Genomic DNA, 14,742 nt, shown 5'->3' on the forward strand with positions numbered 1-14,742 from the left:
CTGAGAAACAATGGCGCATTGTAGACGGACGCCTTGAGAGACGTTGATGGAAACGAAACAGATTCATTAGCTCCATCCAAACATGACTTATCAACAGCTCTGACCGTCCTGAACTCGTCCGGCGTGATTGATTTGGAGCTCTGAGAAACCATGTCAAAGGAGTTCATAAAGTTTTACATGCATTTGCATGCATGCAGCACCGTTCTCATGCATTTATGGAAAACGTGGCTGTGATTGCCATAACTTTGAAAGACCTGCTGCTGGTTTGCATGACGTCTTTTCAAAATAATAAAGGTACCAAAAGGGGGTTTTTGTGGAAGAAGAACCATTGTGCAATGGAGAGTTTCTATGGATGTTAAAGGTTCTTCAGAGAACCATCAATTGCCACAAAAAAACCTTTATTTTTAAGAGTGAAAAGAAAAATGCTCTTAAAAATGAAGGTTCTAAACTGGGATCAGATTAGGATTTTCTTAGAAACTTAACTAAAAAAACATGTTTCCCAATGATTCTTCTATAGTATTGTTTGCTAGATTTGATTAATTAATGTATTATTTTCTTTCCTTTTTTGGTGTTGTAAAGTCAATAATGATATGAACTATTAGTGTGTGTGTGTGTGTGTTTACATATGCCTAATGTGCCAGAAAGTTTGCTTCACTAGATGTTGGTTGTTTAACATTTTTAATCAAGTGTTGTATAAATATTAACTGTTTAACTACTTCCATCTATCCTCACACTCTCGCCTGGTTAAAGTAAAGCCCCGCCTTCTTCGATTTGATTGGCCATCTCAAGCATTTTGTTAGACCAGCCCAAAAATATAACTTTTAAAACGTATTTTCTTATTAACAACAAACAGAGCCGTGTGTAATGGAGTGTAGCAGAGCAGCATGAAGAGAGACTCGGTTTAAAGTGCCTCCGAATCCATTTATGTTCTCGTCTGAGAAGGAGGTGGCACTCAGCTAATTAACCTGCAGCTAAAACACGCCAATAACAAAGCACCATGCCAGAGCTCAGGATCCAGTCATCAGGTCGATGGCTCCTCCCATCACCTGCAACCGGCCAATCACACGCCTTCAGTCTGAGACGCTCCACAAAGACATCCAGAACTTCAGCCAAGGACAGAAGAACGTGGCCCACATCAGAAGCACAGACGGCGTCTGAGTTCATCCTGAGGCTGTGAATCAGCCTTGAGCTCAGACACACTTCAGGAGAAAGAACACACTCTTTCACACTTCTACACCATCGAAATCTTAACATTCATGCAAAGTGCTTCTGTTGTATAAACAAGGCCGCTGTAAGCTTTGGCTTGCTCATTTGAGCTATAAAATATAGTTAATATTTAGCAATAAGATGGGGGTGAAAACTTTTGAACATGATGAAGATGGCCAAATTTGTCTTATTTTGTTAAAATATATATATTTTTCCATTTAGTTCTGCCCTTCGTAAGCAACAGAAGATACTTGTATGTTTCCTGGTACACAAATTAAGTACAATTTACCTTGATCTTCAAATTCTCTTAATGCATCTTGTTTCCTTCTGGAGCATCAGTGAACGTTTGAATCTTTTTTAATAGTTGTGTTTGAGTCCCTCAAATGTCCTCAGTCTGAAAAGATGCATCTCAAAATCATAAAGTCACTGCTGGAAAAGGTTCAAATATGCAAAGATGCTGGAAAACTGAAGAATCTGCAGGACCTTAAAGATGTTTCTGAAGAACGCTGCTCAGTTTAACTGTTCAGAACAAACAAGGGACTCATGCACAACCATCACAAAACAGAAAGACAGTCGAGGATCATCAGGTAACAGAACACAGTACTAAGAACCAAGGGTTCCCAAACTTTTGAGTGGGGTTATTTTAATAATTTCAGCAATTTTTTTGTCTTGTGGACTAAATGTTAATATCTTTTATGTACAATATCTTACTCAGGACAGTACTAAATAAGAAAATAGCATGCATTGAGTGTGATCTCTCTTATTTTCTGAAAATTACTCGCATTTTCACAGATTCTGCAAGGGGTGCACAAACTTTCGAGCCCCACTGTACATATATATATTATATATGTGTGTGTGTATGTATGAGTGTTTTGGTTAAGTAGTTAAGTTCAGTAGTTTTACTCATGTTTTTACTTGCCATTTTTGTCTTGTTTTCCATTATAAAACCTTTTATAAAATTTTTTAAACCAATATAGATTTACTTCAGAAGCAAAAAATTTAACGTATAAAAAATATATATTTATATGAAGTGAGTTTGTGCTTGAAACAAGAAAAGAATATCGGTCTGTGAGGTCAGAAAAATAAATTAAAGATATTTGTTCTTGTTTTAAGCATAAACTCACTTCATTTTGATCCATTTCTCAGTAAACAAGACTTCATACCTTCATTAATTTTGCTTCTCCAGTAAATCTTGATTTAAGAATGTATATTTTTACAATGAAAGTATGCAGTTGCCATTAATTTCCATTGAATTTTAATTATTTTTTTTACTATGGAAGTTAAAGGCAACCACTAAATGCTTGATTATTTTGTAAAAATTATGGGAACGCCGCTTCTGAACGTTCTCTGAATGTTCAAAAACGTCCATATTATCACAAACATTATGGTAATGTTACATATCTCAACTTTTGTCTTTGTTACTGCAGAGGCTGGAGAAAACAGTGAATACACTAATGTTTTACAAATGTTTTTCTCATTGCGAACTAAATGTTTTCTAACATTTGTTAATGCAAATGCGAGAGAAAACATTAAAGGAATATTCCATTTTATCATTTTGCAAACTTTATTACTTTATCTTTACTGTCACTTTTGATCAATTGAATGGATCCTTGATGAATAAAAGTATTAATTTCTTTCAACTTTTGACTGGTTTATATGTATATGGGAAAAGAACAGAAGTCATTCCAGTACACTGGGCTCCTCTGGGGAATTGAGCGCTCGTTCGGATAAAAGGAAACGATTCACTGCGGATAGATAAGGGAATAAAGTTAATTACACAGGTAAGCCTCGGGGTTGATGTAAAAGGCCTGTGGAGGAGGACGACCCTGAGCTACACGCCTCTGCTTACCCACACAGAACATCTGATTGCCTTTGGAGTTTCACAGGAATGCTTGTATTCTCGCTTCGGGACACAAAGTCACCCGGAAAGCATTAGAATAGCTGCATGTTTTTGGATTGGGGGCGGGGAAAGGGGCGGAGCTCCAGGATGAGTGACAGGAAGTACTCAAACATAATTTAATGACAGTTTTGAATTGCAACGGGTAGCTTGATATATTATAATTCAGGAGACGTCAAATGATTTAAATAAAAAGCTGTTTATTTTACCTTGTCGTGGCAGGCATTTCTGCTTAATGTGCTGAGTTCTGTCAAAAACATTGTGTCAGGGCCAACCTGGTCTCATGGGAAATACGTACCTCTGCACACTTTTTTGCAGCGCCACAAATATGTACCAGCTGGTACGTATTGCCACAGTTTTGAAACACAAACGTCCACTGGGGTCGCTAAAGAGAAGGACTGCATGACATTGTGATCGACAGTAAGAGCAGAGGTATGTACACTAGTATATCCCATTATCCTAAAACTGGTTAACTGGTGTTATTTTTGTGATAAATGTTAGTGATATGTGTTGTTTTCCTGAATCATGTTTGCTTTAATGGTAAATGTAACGTTAGAATCATGTGTGTGCTTATGACGTCGGTAGGACATGCAGGCGAATGCCTGGGTGATTTAGCTGAAGTTCATAAAGTTACATCCATCGCATAAGTTACATCCTCAGAACCCCGGCACACTATCATCATATCGCCAGTTAGGAGCGCATCCATATTTGCAAATAAATGCGAGATATTGCATTACTTTGAATGCTTAATCTGTGTCGTATAGAACTACAGATCCCATGAAACTGTCGCTCGAGCGCCAACCTCCCGCTCTTTCTCGTGAGGCCAATAAGGAAGTGACTACAACTGCAATTCATCGACTGGCCGCTTGAGTTGGCGGCAAAAAGGGAGTCAGTCCCATAGACTCCCCATGTTAAAATGCCCAACTTTACAGCAGAAAAAAACATGTTTACAGCCTGGTTCAAAAAATGATTTTGGCCAAAATAGCTAATTTTGCCCTTCATGACAACTGTGAAGGGGGTGAATTTTTTTATAACTCATCCGTTTAAATTATATTAAGAAGTAAAGTTCTGCATAATTAAGGGCGTGTCCACTTGAGTGACTGGGGGATTGCCGCTGTTGACACTGCCATCGCGCTGGGTGGGCGTGGCTTCAGCAAGTAGCCCCCGCCTTTCTGCCCATTTTTGATTGTCCGGGAGAGTCGCGACGGGCCTCTCTGCACACTTCAGGTGTCTACGGGTGACGTCACTGACACTACGTCCATGTTTTTATACAGTCTATGCTGTCGACCAATTAAGTACGTGATGCCATAATACTGTGCGTACAAACGTGTATTTTCTTTTCTTTTTTTATGCACAACATGGTGTTAATATTTTTTGTTCTTACACTAAGAAACTACATTTCCGTGTAGCCAAATGCCTTATATTAACAAACAATTTAACATGTGCTTGCAGGTTCCAGTCATATCAAAGAGGAAGAAGAGTAAAGTTTTTTATTTTTTTTTAGCCTATCAAGGAACAGGAGGTTAGTCTTTCCATGCAGCAGCAACTTGTGCCATAGCCATAATTGCATATGAATGCGTATTACTACATTTATTTATATATTGTACATGCATTTTAATGTAGCAGCTTTAATGTAGTTCGATGTTTCCACTTTCCCTGCAGCAGCACAACCACCTCTAACAAATGTTGCTCTTGGCTTTGTGAGCCTACTTTGCCTGGAATTTCTATGTTTTATATAGCAATTTGGTTACAGTTCTCTTACTAAAATAAGTTGCGTTGATTTATTTTTCAGATCGTCACTGACCCTGTATTTTCTTATAAATGTATTGTTTTCATAAATTAATTCAAAACTTTTTTTTAACAGATTTGAAGATCATCTGTAATCTCACTATCGCTCTGCCTCATTCAGTACAACACAGACAGGTGAGTTGATTAATGCTAGGCGGTTGCTCTGCTTCGGACCTTAAACACTTGCATCACCAACGCATTACCGGCACCCAATTACCTTGCATAGAAAACATTTATTTAAGCATTGCCTGGGTAGGGAAAGAAAACCTCATCAAGGTTGTTTCCCACCTTAACCATGGATGTGAAATCCTCTGCAAACCACTACCCATTTATTTTCATTTGTTTTTATGTGTACTTTGTTTTTTATGGTCCTCAGGTATTAAAAAATAAATGACTGAGAGAGTCATCTGATCAGCCTACAGAGAAAAATATGGAGGAGGAATTACACTGTGATCTTGAGGAAATAATGGCTGATTTGGAGGAGATGCAGGTATTTTGTATAAAACTATGTAGCATGCTTTCTGCATCAATCAGTATTTCACTAATGTGGGAAAAGAAAATGGATCATTGGAATTTGTTACTATACCACTGTTTGTATTTTTTGCAACTTCCATAAATGATATTCTGAATCATGTTATTATTTCTTAAAAATGTATATAGTTCGGAGTCATTGTTCTACCTCTTATGTTTGAGTAATACAGAGTGAGGAAGCGGTCAAAACACCACCTAAAAAACAAAAAAGAAAAAAGATTGATCTTAAACTTAGGTGGAAAAAAAGAGACCAAGAAGGATTCTTGGTCTATGAGAAGCGCAAACCAAAGAAAGGTATGGTTTGAGGTTTTAGATCCTTTGATTTTTCAATAAGTATTGTGTAAATCAAATAATTTTTTCCGTTTACTTCTCTCTAGACCGATCTGGAAAACCAGTTGCCTCAACCATTGTCTCTTCAAGTAACCCTCAAGAAGCTGAGCTCGGTAAGCAATTGTTTTTGATTTAATGTAGGATTATTGTATTTAATGTGTTCAACCAAATACTGTTTGCTAAAAAAATATTGCCTATTAATACAGTGCATATCTTTGACTTTATACCCTGAAGTCTGTCTATACTAACAGACCGGTAATTTTGTAAAATACATTTTCATATGAGCTGCTCTACAGTCGAAAAGAGTTCCCCTCTCTGTTCCCTATAAGTAATCCCATTTCATGTTGATTTGCATCTTTTCTGTTGTTTGAATGCAAGATACTGCATTAAAATTGTATAATTCTAGAAACTGCAAGCACATCTGAAGCCTCAACTTCCAAACAACATTTTGGAGATGTAGATGCACAACAGATTATTGGTAAGTTTACCTTAAATGTTTTTAACCATCGGAACTGTATCACTGTCTTCACGAAGTCCCTCTGAATGAACAAAAGTGCCAACATTTTATGATAAATATTAAATGTACAAATATCTGAGATATTACTTGTTTAATGTTTTGTGAGTTTGTGCACTTGGTTTACGAGCTTGTAACAGGTAAGGAGTTGTAATCTAATTTTATTTTTTATTGCAAGATTTACAACTACAGCAACTCCAAAATGCAATGGAGTGTGATGAACCCAGATCAGCAGCATCTCATGATTGGGCATTGAGGCAAACCTTGTCTGAAGAACGCTGGGAGGAAGCAAGGCCAAAACTCCTTGACAGTTTGCTTGCTTCAGACTGTGTGCATTATGGTCCTTGTGATCACTGCAGCTTGAAACAAGCAGTCATCAGGTGCAAGGACTGTTTCCCGAAACCCCGTTACTGTGGCCAGTGTGACGTTTCTACACATCAACATCTTGTTTTTTCACAACCGAGAGACTCTTATAGATGGATTCTATAAACCTCTCCCACCATCAACTGCTGTGCAGGACCTCAGTGGCCAAAATGTCATATATGAACAAGGTAAGAAGTACTTGAAAGCTTAAAAACATGTTTTCATTTTAGTTCATATATTTTTTCTTTCATCTAGTGTGTCTGCTGCCCATTACACGACCAGACAAAATTTGTGATTGTGACCCTCAAAACCTGGCTGTTGTAGCTGGACGATCTGTTATGCTCATCTGTATAAATGGTATGACTTGCAATATTTCGTATTGTATTTGTCTATTGGCTTAACCTGCTGACTGATGTCGGAAAAGTATCAACGGCTGTCTTTACAATTGGCATTAACATGCGACCTGTATCCGGATGTTGTCCACATACACATAGAAAAGACAAGTGTAAACGCATTTATGATGGCAATGTTATCCGATCAGTGTGTCCAGGTTCAGAGGGAGTCGAGGACTCGTATCTCAGTGTAATGTAAACGCAATACAGCCATCGGTTCTGGATTCACAGGTGGACGTCACACAAGACCCAAGACCCACCCACTGTCTTTATTCCACCTCCTCTCTCTAGGAATTGGTGCACATAGCTGTGTGGTTTTTCAATACAGATATGTGCAAAATACATAGATTCGCAAATATACTGAAATGTTTGCTTTCGCACCCTAAAGTTCCAGAACCCTAGCCTGACGTCATCATATTGAGATTCTAGTAAGAATATGAGTCTGATATTGCTCCATTAGGCTCTGATTATGGGGCTTGTTTCAACCGAAATGCCTCTGCACCCAATAGAATAGACCTACAAGCAATCTTTTTTCTTTTTTTTTCTGGAATGCGAGATCCAATCTGTTATCCAGATACAAAAGCCACTTGATGTGGACAGGTGTAAACACACCGTGTCCTGATTGGCATATTATCCGATCTGCTTGAGCAAATCACGGTGATCGCATGTTAATGCCAAGAGTAAACACAGCCAAAGTGTGTTTACTACTTATTTATTTTCTTTTGAAATCTTTGCAGGTCGCTATGACGTCTTCCTGCCAGTGATGAATTGCAGAGCTTGTCTTGCATCATGGACACCTGAGGTGGTTGACCTGTTGTTTAGTGGTTACTGGCCAGGCACTGTCGAGTTTCAAACCATATACAAGGTAGACCTCTTCACGTCGTTTGAGGACCTGAAGATCACTGCACCTGGGCTTTCAAGACAAGCATTTGTGAAAATGTTACAACAGCGCTCACAACAATTTGGAAGGGTAAGACTTGGAAAGTAATTAGCATTTATGCAAATCTTACTGGCATGTCACTGTATTCAAATTTTTATAATTTCAGAGTGGTAACATTTGTGGCAACGTGTTCCAAAAAGCTTTCCTTGAATGGACATATTGTCGTCATAAAAGAGAAAAACTCTGCGGCATTGATCACTTCTCTTGCCCAGCTTGCACCCCAGATACAGTTGCTGTGTCTGCAGACGGAAACAGAAAACTATACAGATTCAGCAAAACAAAGGGGTATATTATAACATTTACATTTAATAATTTAGCAGACGCTTTCATCCGAAGAACAATAGAAGCAATCAGACCAACAAGAGGGCAACAATATACATGTGATGTAACAAGTCTCAGTTAGTCTAGCACAGTACACATAGCAATGTATTATTTTTTTTATTTTTTTTATCTTCCTGTAGGACAGAGGAACAACCATTTTTTGATGGAGTTTTTCTGGCTAATGACAAAGATGTAGCAACATTTGTTGATTGTGTTCGTGAGAAGACCATCCCAGTAAGATATTTGTCAAAAGATTTGGGATTGTACACGGTGAATCAGGCTCTAGTTTGTGAATATATTTGATATGACACTGTTACAGGTACATGGAAAAGGCATCTGTGGAACATCAACATGGGCTGTAGCCAGGGAGACCTCTAAAAAGACAAACACTAAATGTGATGAAGAGGGCCTAGAGGTGGCAGTTTGCAGGCACAGCATATTGCTTAGAGGGTTGAACATGTTTAGGGGCGAGATATTTGCATACCCTCTGTTTCTGCAGAAGGAACTGGCCACAAAAACAAACTGCAAGTTCTTCTGCACTGACATCATGTGTCGATATTGGCCCTATCTTCAAAAGGTGGCTCAAGCATTCCCAGAAATGCAAAACCTGACTCAGATGAAGCCATTTCTCTCAGTTATGCATGCAAAGGGGCACTCTACAAAATGTGAGGTAAAAGTATATTCTTGAACAATATGGTAACTAAGCCTTTAACCATTTTGATATCCATGAACTTGATATTTTTTAGTTTGGACATTTGGTGTGCATGCTGTAGGTGCAGTGGGGTGGCAAAAATCAAACAGGGGCAGGCACAACAATTGGTGAAGAAGTTGAACAAGTGAACAGCTTTTTGTCCCGTGTGGCTCTAACTACAAAATACATGAGTAAGGCTGGTGAGTGGTCCTTTTTTACAGTTCTCATGTATTGTTAAGACAGCTTTTCTTTTTTTCTTTTTTTATTCAACATACTCCGTGACTAACCACTAATTGAAAAGCACATTTATGCCTTCATCATTACAGCACGAGTAGATATGATCACATTGCATGCCAGAGGATGGAATGAGCGCAAAAAAAGAAACCTGCACAAGTACTTGTCTACACGGTACTTGAAGGTAAGTAAAAAAATAAAGATTTCGTCAATGAAGGTTAAATTTCATTTGTCTAAAGTCCACTTATAAGTTGTACATACCAAGTATCTAATACTTTCAGTATTCCTGAAGGTTTTTGTGACTTTCCATTAATTATTCTTTTGAGACTATCCAAAAGACAAAGGAAGTCAAGAAAGACATTGCGGCTATAAAGAAGTGCACGCAAAGGTCTGATGAGGAACTGCAACAGTGGGTCACTGATGTGAGACAGTGGGCAGTTGACAGTAAGTATGTACTTTTTTCTATAGATAGATAAATGTGTTTATTTTTATTTATTTATTTTTTTACTTGTGAAATACTCCGCACAGCAGTAGGAGAACCTCACTAAGAAACCATGCAACAACAAAAGTGAAAATCAACGAAGAAATGGCTAAGTTGCTAAGTTAATAATTGAACTTGATGTAGCTTTCTCCCTCAAATTTATAATACTTACTCACCCTTGAAAAATTAGCAAACAGAAAAAAAAATTTCAGATTCTTTGGCAGAACATTTGTAGATGTCCTTTTTGTTTTTACATGTGTTCCTACTACATTCTTCTTATTGAATCCTCCTTTTACCATATTTAATGTATAAGGTGTTTTATAGAAATAGTATAGTTGTTCTATTTTTGATAGCACAGAAAATGCATGATACTGATCAAATACCTTCATAAATACTTTACAGCACCAGATGACTTCAGAACAGATGATCCAGTGGCGTTGCAACATCTGATTGAAGGCCTATTCTTGGGCATCCAGCAGAAAAAGAGGGATCTGTATCGAGTAACCGGTAAGTAGCCTCCATGCCTTCATGTACTTGTGGAGTTCATTTTAAAATGTGAGATCTATAGCTGTATCTAAGTAATTTAAATTTGATCATATCTTAACAATGAACAAAGTCTTCCATCTACACTGTGCACTTAAGCCACTACATAACCTTTCTACATTGAGTGAACAGTCCTGCCTTCCTATATGTCCAGTGTTACCATCACCCAACTCCCTCCATTACTTGAACATTCCAGGCCACATTCCAGGTTATTTATTATGGTTAAATTAACCAGAGGTGTAGTCAAAATATTGTACAATTGTATTTTTAGTCGCCGATGATATGTGCGCTTTATAACATAATTTGTAAGGAGCCTTTTGGATGTCCATTAGCACAGTGACCAAACATTATGCATATCCTCCTTAAAATTATTTGTTTTTTCTGCAGACCGTAACAAACAGCGACACAAGATCCGAAGACGGATTAGAGAGGATAAGAAAAAGCTGTTTAATGCCATATCCCAATACAATGATCTTCCAACCACCACAGAATCTGTAGATTCAGTTGAAGACCTTCTGGCAGCAGAAAGCCCTATCTGGCCTTGGGATTCTGGTTTGTAAAGTTTGACATTAATAGTTTTAGTGAATCTTCATTTAAAAGATTAACTCATTAAACTCCGACTTTCAAAGGAAAGAGGCCCAACATGTGTTTTTTATTTGTTTTGGAACAGACTATAATCATTTTATTTTTAAACCGTTTTGTTTTTGCCAACTCGCCATTCCTCAGATTAATGTGTCAAGGTGGCTCGCCCTTTTTTTTTCACACTGTAGATTCAACACCAATCACTTGTTGCCTATGTTGTAGGGACAAAGAATTGTACCATTATTGGATTTTACTCTCAAAAAGGCAATAAGAGGTAGTATTTTAATATGGTGGTTAATTCAATTTGTCATTTGTCTTGATAGAACCTGACACTTCCTTAGGCATGAAGAAGAAGGTTTTTGACAAGGTGATGCAGCTGGAGAGACTGATTGAGGAAGAGGCTATACTTTTAGAGGAAATGAAACAACATTGGACTCATCTTACAAGAACCTGCAGGGCCTTGAAGGACCAGGCTAATGTACTAGCAGATGACCTGGCCACACAGAGTGAGTACTAATTTCTTAATTCTGTTTACTTCATATAGTTATATTTAACTGCTTGCAGATGATACAAACTGCAATATTGATGTTCTGGTTAATTGTTTTTTTTTTTTTTGTTTTTTTTTTATCCCAATTTGATTTTTAGGCTACCCTTCAGGACTGTCTGGTCAAGCTTACCATGGCCTGCACAGTGCTGTCCTCCAAAAATGTGAGGAGATCAAAACAGACATGGTAGCTGTGAAAGAAACCTACTCCCAAATAGTAGTAAATGGGAATGGTGGATCCGTTGTTGAAGAAGATGATGAAGACCCATATGAGAATGTCTCCACAGATGCCTCTACGGATGATGAATTATAGATTCTCTCTTCTCCACTGCACAAACTGGTTTCCTGACCGAGTAGCTCAAGTTAGCTCTCCCCATTGTAAATAATAAAACCTTGAATCTGAATTTTCAATCACTGTCTGACTGATTCTTAATTTCTTTAGTAAAATAATTATCATCATTATTTCAGTTTTGGTTATAATTTGTTGTTGTACACATTTGTTCACCACATATTTTCTACATTGACAAATTGATCAACAATAGAATATATATATATATATATATATATATATATATATATATATATAATTTTTTTTTTTTTTTTTGTCACAACAGGTAAGATCACATGCAATACCTAGTCTAGCTAAGCTTCCAAATCTGTACAGTACATACTATAATACAGTAGCCTATACTAAAATTTACTATAGTAAATTGTTTCACGTCCGAGAGTATACGCAAACAAACAATGCCATATTTACCCAAATATCATTCATATGAAGCACATTAATCCTTGATGCTAACACAAAATGCACAAAAAAAGCATTATTGTTTAGCTATGCTAACATCACATTTTAATCACAAAGGGGTCAGTTTAGTAAAGCCATATGGCCAAACAAACGTTTTAAGACTTCGGCTGCAGTAAAACCTTTATTCTGACTTTAAACCCCTATTTTGCCAGCAAGACGAGCTGTGGTGCTCCAAAATATCTGAAATAAACTAACAATATAACTTTTTCTTAACATAGATCATCTAAATACAGTGTAAGTACGTCTTCGTCTGTACTATATGGTTGATATATTCCGTAGATGTTTCTTTTTGCAACCTTATTTACAGCAATACTTTGCTAACTGGAAGAACTACAAAAATGGCGCAAATTTGTATCAGGCCGCATTGCGCTGCTATAGGGAATTGTAGTTTAAATCAATATAACCTATTACTTAGAATTGGAAGTTATAAACAATTAATTAACAGTACACCTAGGTATATAAGTGGATGTTAATAGCATTTGTGTGATAATATTTTAAATATGTAACTGCTGAATTGGTGAAAATAAATGTTGACCATAATTTACTGCACCCCCTTTTAGTGACTCTATCCACAAGAGTATAGTCACATAGCTAAAGTGAAGGGCTCTTTACAACAATTGGTCCCATGTCTGTAGCCCCTTCTCTTCCTGAATGACAAGGCTTTCAACATGTGCTGAGGTCACAGTTCAGAGGTCAATATTTCAAAACAGGACCCATTTCTCATCTTCATACTGGCATATATTATTCTCCAGGCCAAGACATTTTCAACAATGTATTTGGGTTAGTCCTACATAAAGCTTTAATTTCAACATTTCATGGACACAGCCCTGACCCAGCCATAGTTTCAGTGAGGCATTTGGAGGCCCAACCTCCAACCCCACAGGCAATGTCATCAAAATTGTATTTATTACAGTAGTGTACATATGTATGTACCACGCCCTAGTAAAATATGCACAATTTAAATGTTTTTGCATGAGCCAAGAACTTGTGAGCATCTTTATTCATCTAGAGTCAGTCAATTATGTGTCAGCCAATTATGTGTTCAAATGGTACTGGAAGTTCACACAACAGGTAATGCTATCACAGTTGTGTTTATTACAGTAGTCCACATACAGTATGTATGTACCACACCTAAGTAAAATATCCACTATTAAGTGTTTTTGCATGAGCCATGAACTTGTGAGCATCTGCACTCGTCTAGAGTCAGTCAATTATGTATGTGTCAGCCAATTATGTGTTCAAATGGTACTGGAAGTTCACACAACAGGTAATGCTATCACAGTTGTGTTTATTACAGTAATGCACATATGTATGTACCACACCTAAGTAAAATATGCACTATTTAAGTGTTTTTTCATGAGCCATGAACTTGTGAGCATCTGCATTCGTCTAGAGTCAGTCAATTATGTGTCAGCCAATTATGTGTTCAAATGGTACTGGAAGTTCACACAACAGGTAATGCTATCACAGTTGTGTTTATTACAGTAGTGCACATATGTATGTACCACACCCAAGTAAAATAGCCACTATTAAGTGTTTTTTTCATGAGCCATGAACTTGTGAGCATCTGCATTCGTCTAGAGTCAGTCAATTATGTGTCAGCCAATTATGTGTTCAAATGGTACTGGAAGTTCACACAACAGGTAATGCTATCACAGTTGTGTTTATTACAGTAATGCACATATGTATGTACCACACCTAAGTAAATATGCACTATTTAAGTGTTTTTTCATGAGCCATGAACTTGTGAGCATCTGCATTCGTCTAGAGTCAGTCAATTATGTGTCAGCCAATTATGTGTTCAAATGGTACTGGAAGTTCACACAACAGGTAATGCTATCACAGTTGTGTTTATTACAGTAATGCACATATGTATGTACCACACCTAAGTAAAATATGCACTATTTAAGTGTTTTTTCATGAGCCATGAACTTGTGAGCATCTGCATTCGTCTAGAGTCAGTCAATTATGTGTCAGCCAATTATGTGTTCAAATGGTACTGGAAGTTCACACAACAGGTAATGCTATCACAGTTGTGTTTATTACAGTAGTGCACATATGTATGTACCACACCTAAGTAAAATAGCCACTATTTAAGTGTTTTTGCACTTGAAAACACAAGTCCTGAACTTGTGAATATCTGCATTTGTCTAAAGAATAAACCAATTATGTGTCCAAATGGTACTTTAATGGGAAGTTCATTCAACAAGCAAAAAACATAATTGTTTTTATTACAGTATTGCACATATGTATGCATCAAGACAAAGAAAGATATTTCTCCATACAGTTTTACAGAATGTCAGCTAAAGTGGATATGATTTATGACTATATTGATGTACATTTAGATGATGCGATATGGAAAGCATAACAGAAAAACATGTATGGTTTAATATCGATTTGATGGTGTTCACTAACAAGTATGCTGAAACTACAAACAGTATATACATATTGCATACATAGCTTACATACATACACAAAGTATAATATGGAAATATTGAAGTAAAGTACATTGTAATTATTGTACTTCATCAGATTTTTTACATGCAAAAAATAACAATGATTTATTTAAAGCAAAATACA

At 37.0% G+C, this 14,742-nt stretch overlaps 1 protein-coding gene across 6 annotated transcripts; it reads left to right on the forward strand.

Moving 5' to 3' along the window:
* The first annotated feature begins 3,375 nt into the window (after positions 1 to 3,375).
* On the forward strand, positions 3,376 to 11,768 carry LOC113071007 (uncharacterized). 6 transcript variants are annotated; one of them, XM_026244382.1, is made up of 20 exons: positions 3,376 to 3,535; positions 4,556 to 4,625; positions 4,968 to 5,026; positions 5,268 to 5,381; positions 5,593 to 5,716; positions 5,800 to 5,865; positions 6,159 to 6,230; positions 6,445 to 6,817; positions 6,885 to 6,986; positions 7,759 to 7,991; positions 8,068 to 8,246; positions 8,423 to 8,516; positions 8,602 to 8,952; positions 9,056 to 9,173; positions 9,300 to 9,391; positions 9,534 to 9,651; positions 10,091 to 10,195; positions 10,619 to 10,783; positions 11,137 to 11,319; positions 11,459 to 11,768. In XM_026244382.1, exons 9-20 carry the CDS (start codon positions 6,968 to 6,970, stop codon positions 11,668 to 11,670), a joined length of 1,869 nt encoding a protein of 622 aa, XP_026100167.1. In that variant the 5' UTR covers positions 3,376 to 3,535; positions 4,556 to 4,625; positions 4,968 to 5,026; positions 5,268 to 5,381; positions 5,593 to 5,716; positions 5,800 to 5,865; positions 6,159 to 6,230; positions 6,445 to 6,817; positions 6,885 to 6,967; the 3' UTR covers positions 11,671 to 11,768. The 6 variants fall into 6 exon arrangements, with proteins under 6 accessions (XP_026100167.1, XP_026100169.1, XP_026100166.1 ...); XM_026244384.1 differs by having other exon boundaries at positions 5,307 to 5,381; XM_026244381.1 differs by having other exon boundaries at positions 5,268 to 5,716.
* Positions 11,769 to 14,742: the final 2,974 nt, after the last annotated feature.

Source organism: Carassius auratus, unplaced genomic scaffold (assembly GCF_003368295.1).
Source record: "Carassius auratus strain Wakin unplaced genomic scaffold, ASM336829v1 scaf_tig00005638, whole genome shotgun sequence".
Classification (NCBI taxonomy): domain Eukaryota; kingdom Metazoa; phylum Chordata; class Actinopteri; order Cypriniformes; family Cyprinidae; genus Carassius; species Carassius auratus.

Excerpts from the sequence above, each read along its gene's own strand:
- LOC113071007 (XM_026244380.1), top strand. The coding sequence starts at position 6,743 with ATGGATTCTATAAACCTCTCCCACCATCAACTGCTGTGCAGGACCTCA. Across the intron at positions 7,992-8,067 it reads GCTCACAACAATTTGGAAGG|AGTGGTAACATTTGTGGCAA; the intron begins GTAAGACTTGGA and ends TTATAATTTCAG. Across the intron at positions 9,174-9,299 it reads AAAATACATGAGTAAGGCTG|CACGAGTAGATATGATCACA; the intron begins GTGAGTGGTCCT and ends TCATCATTACAG.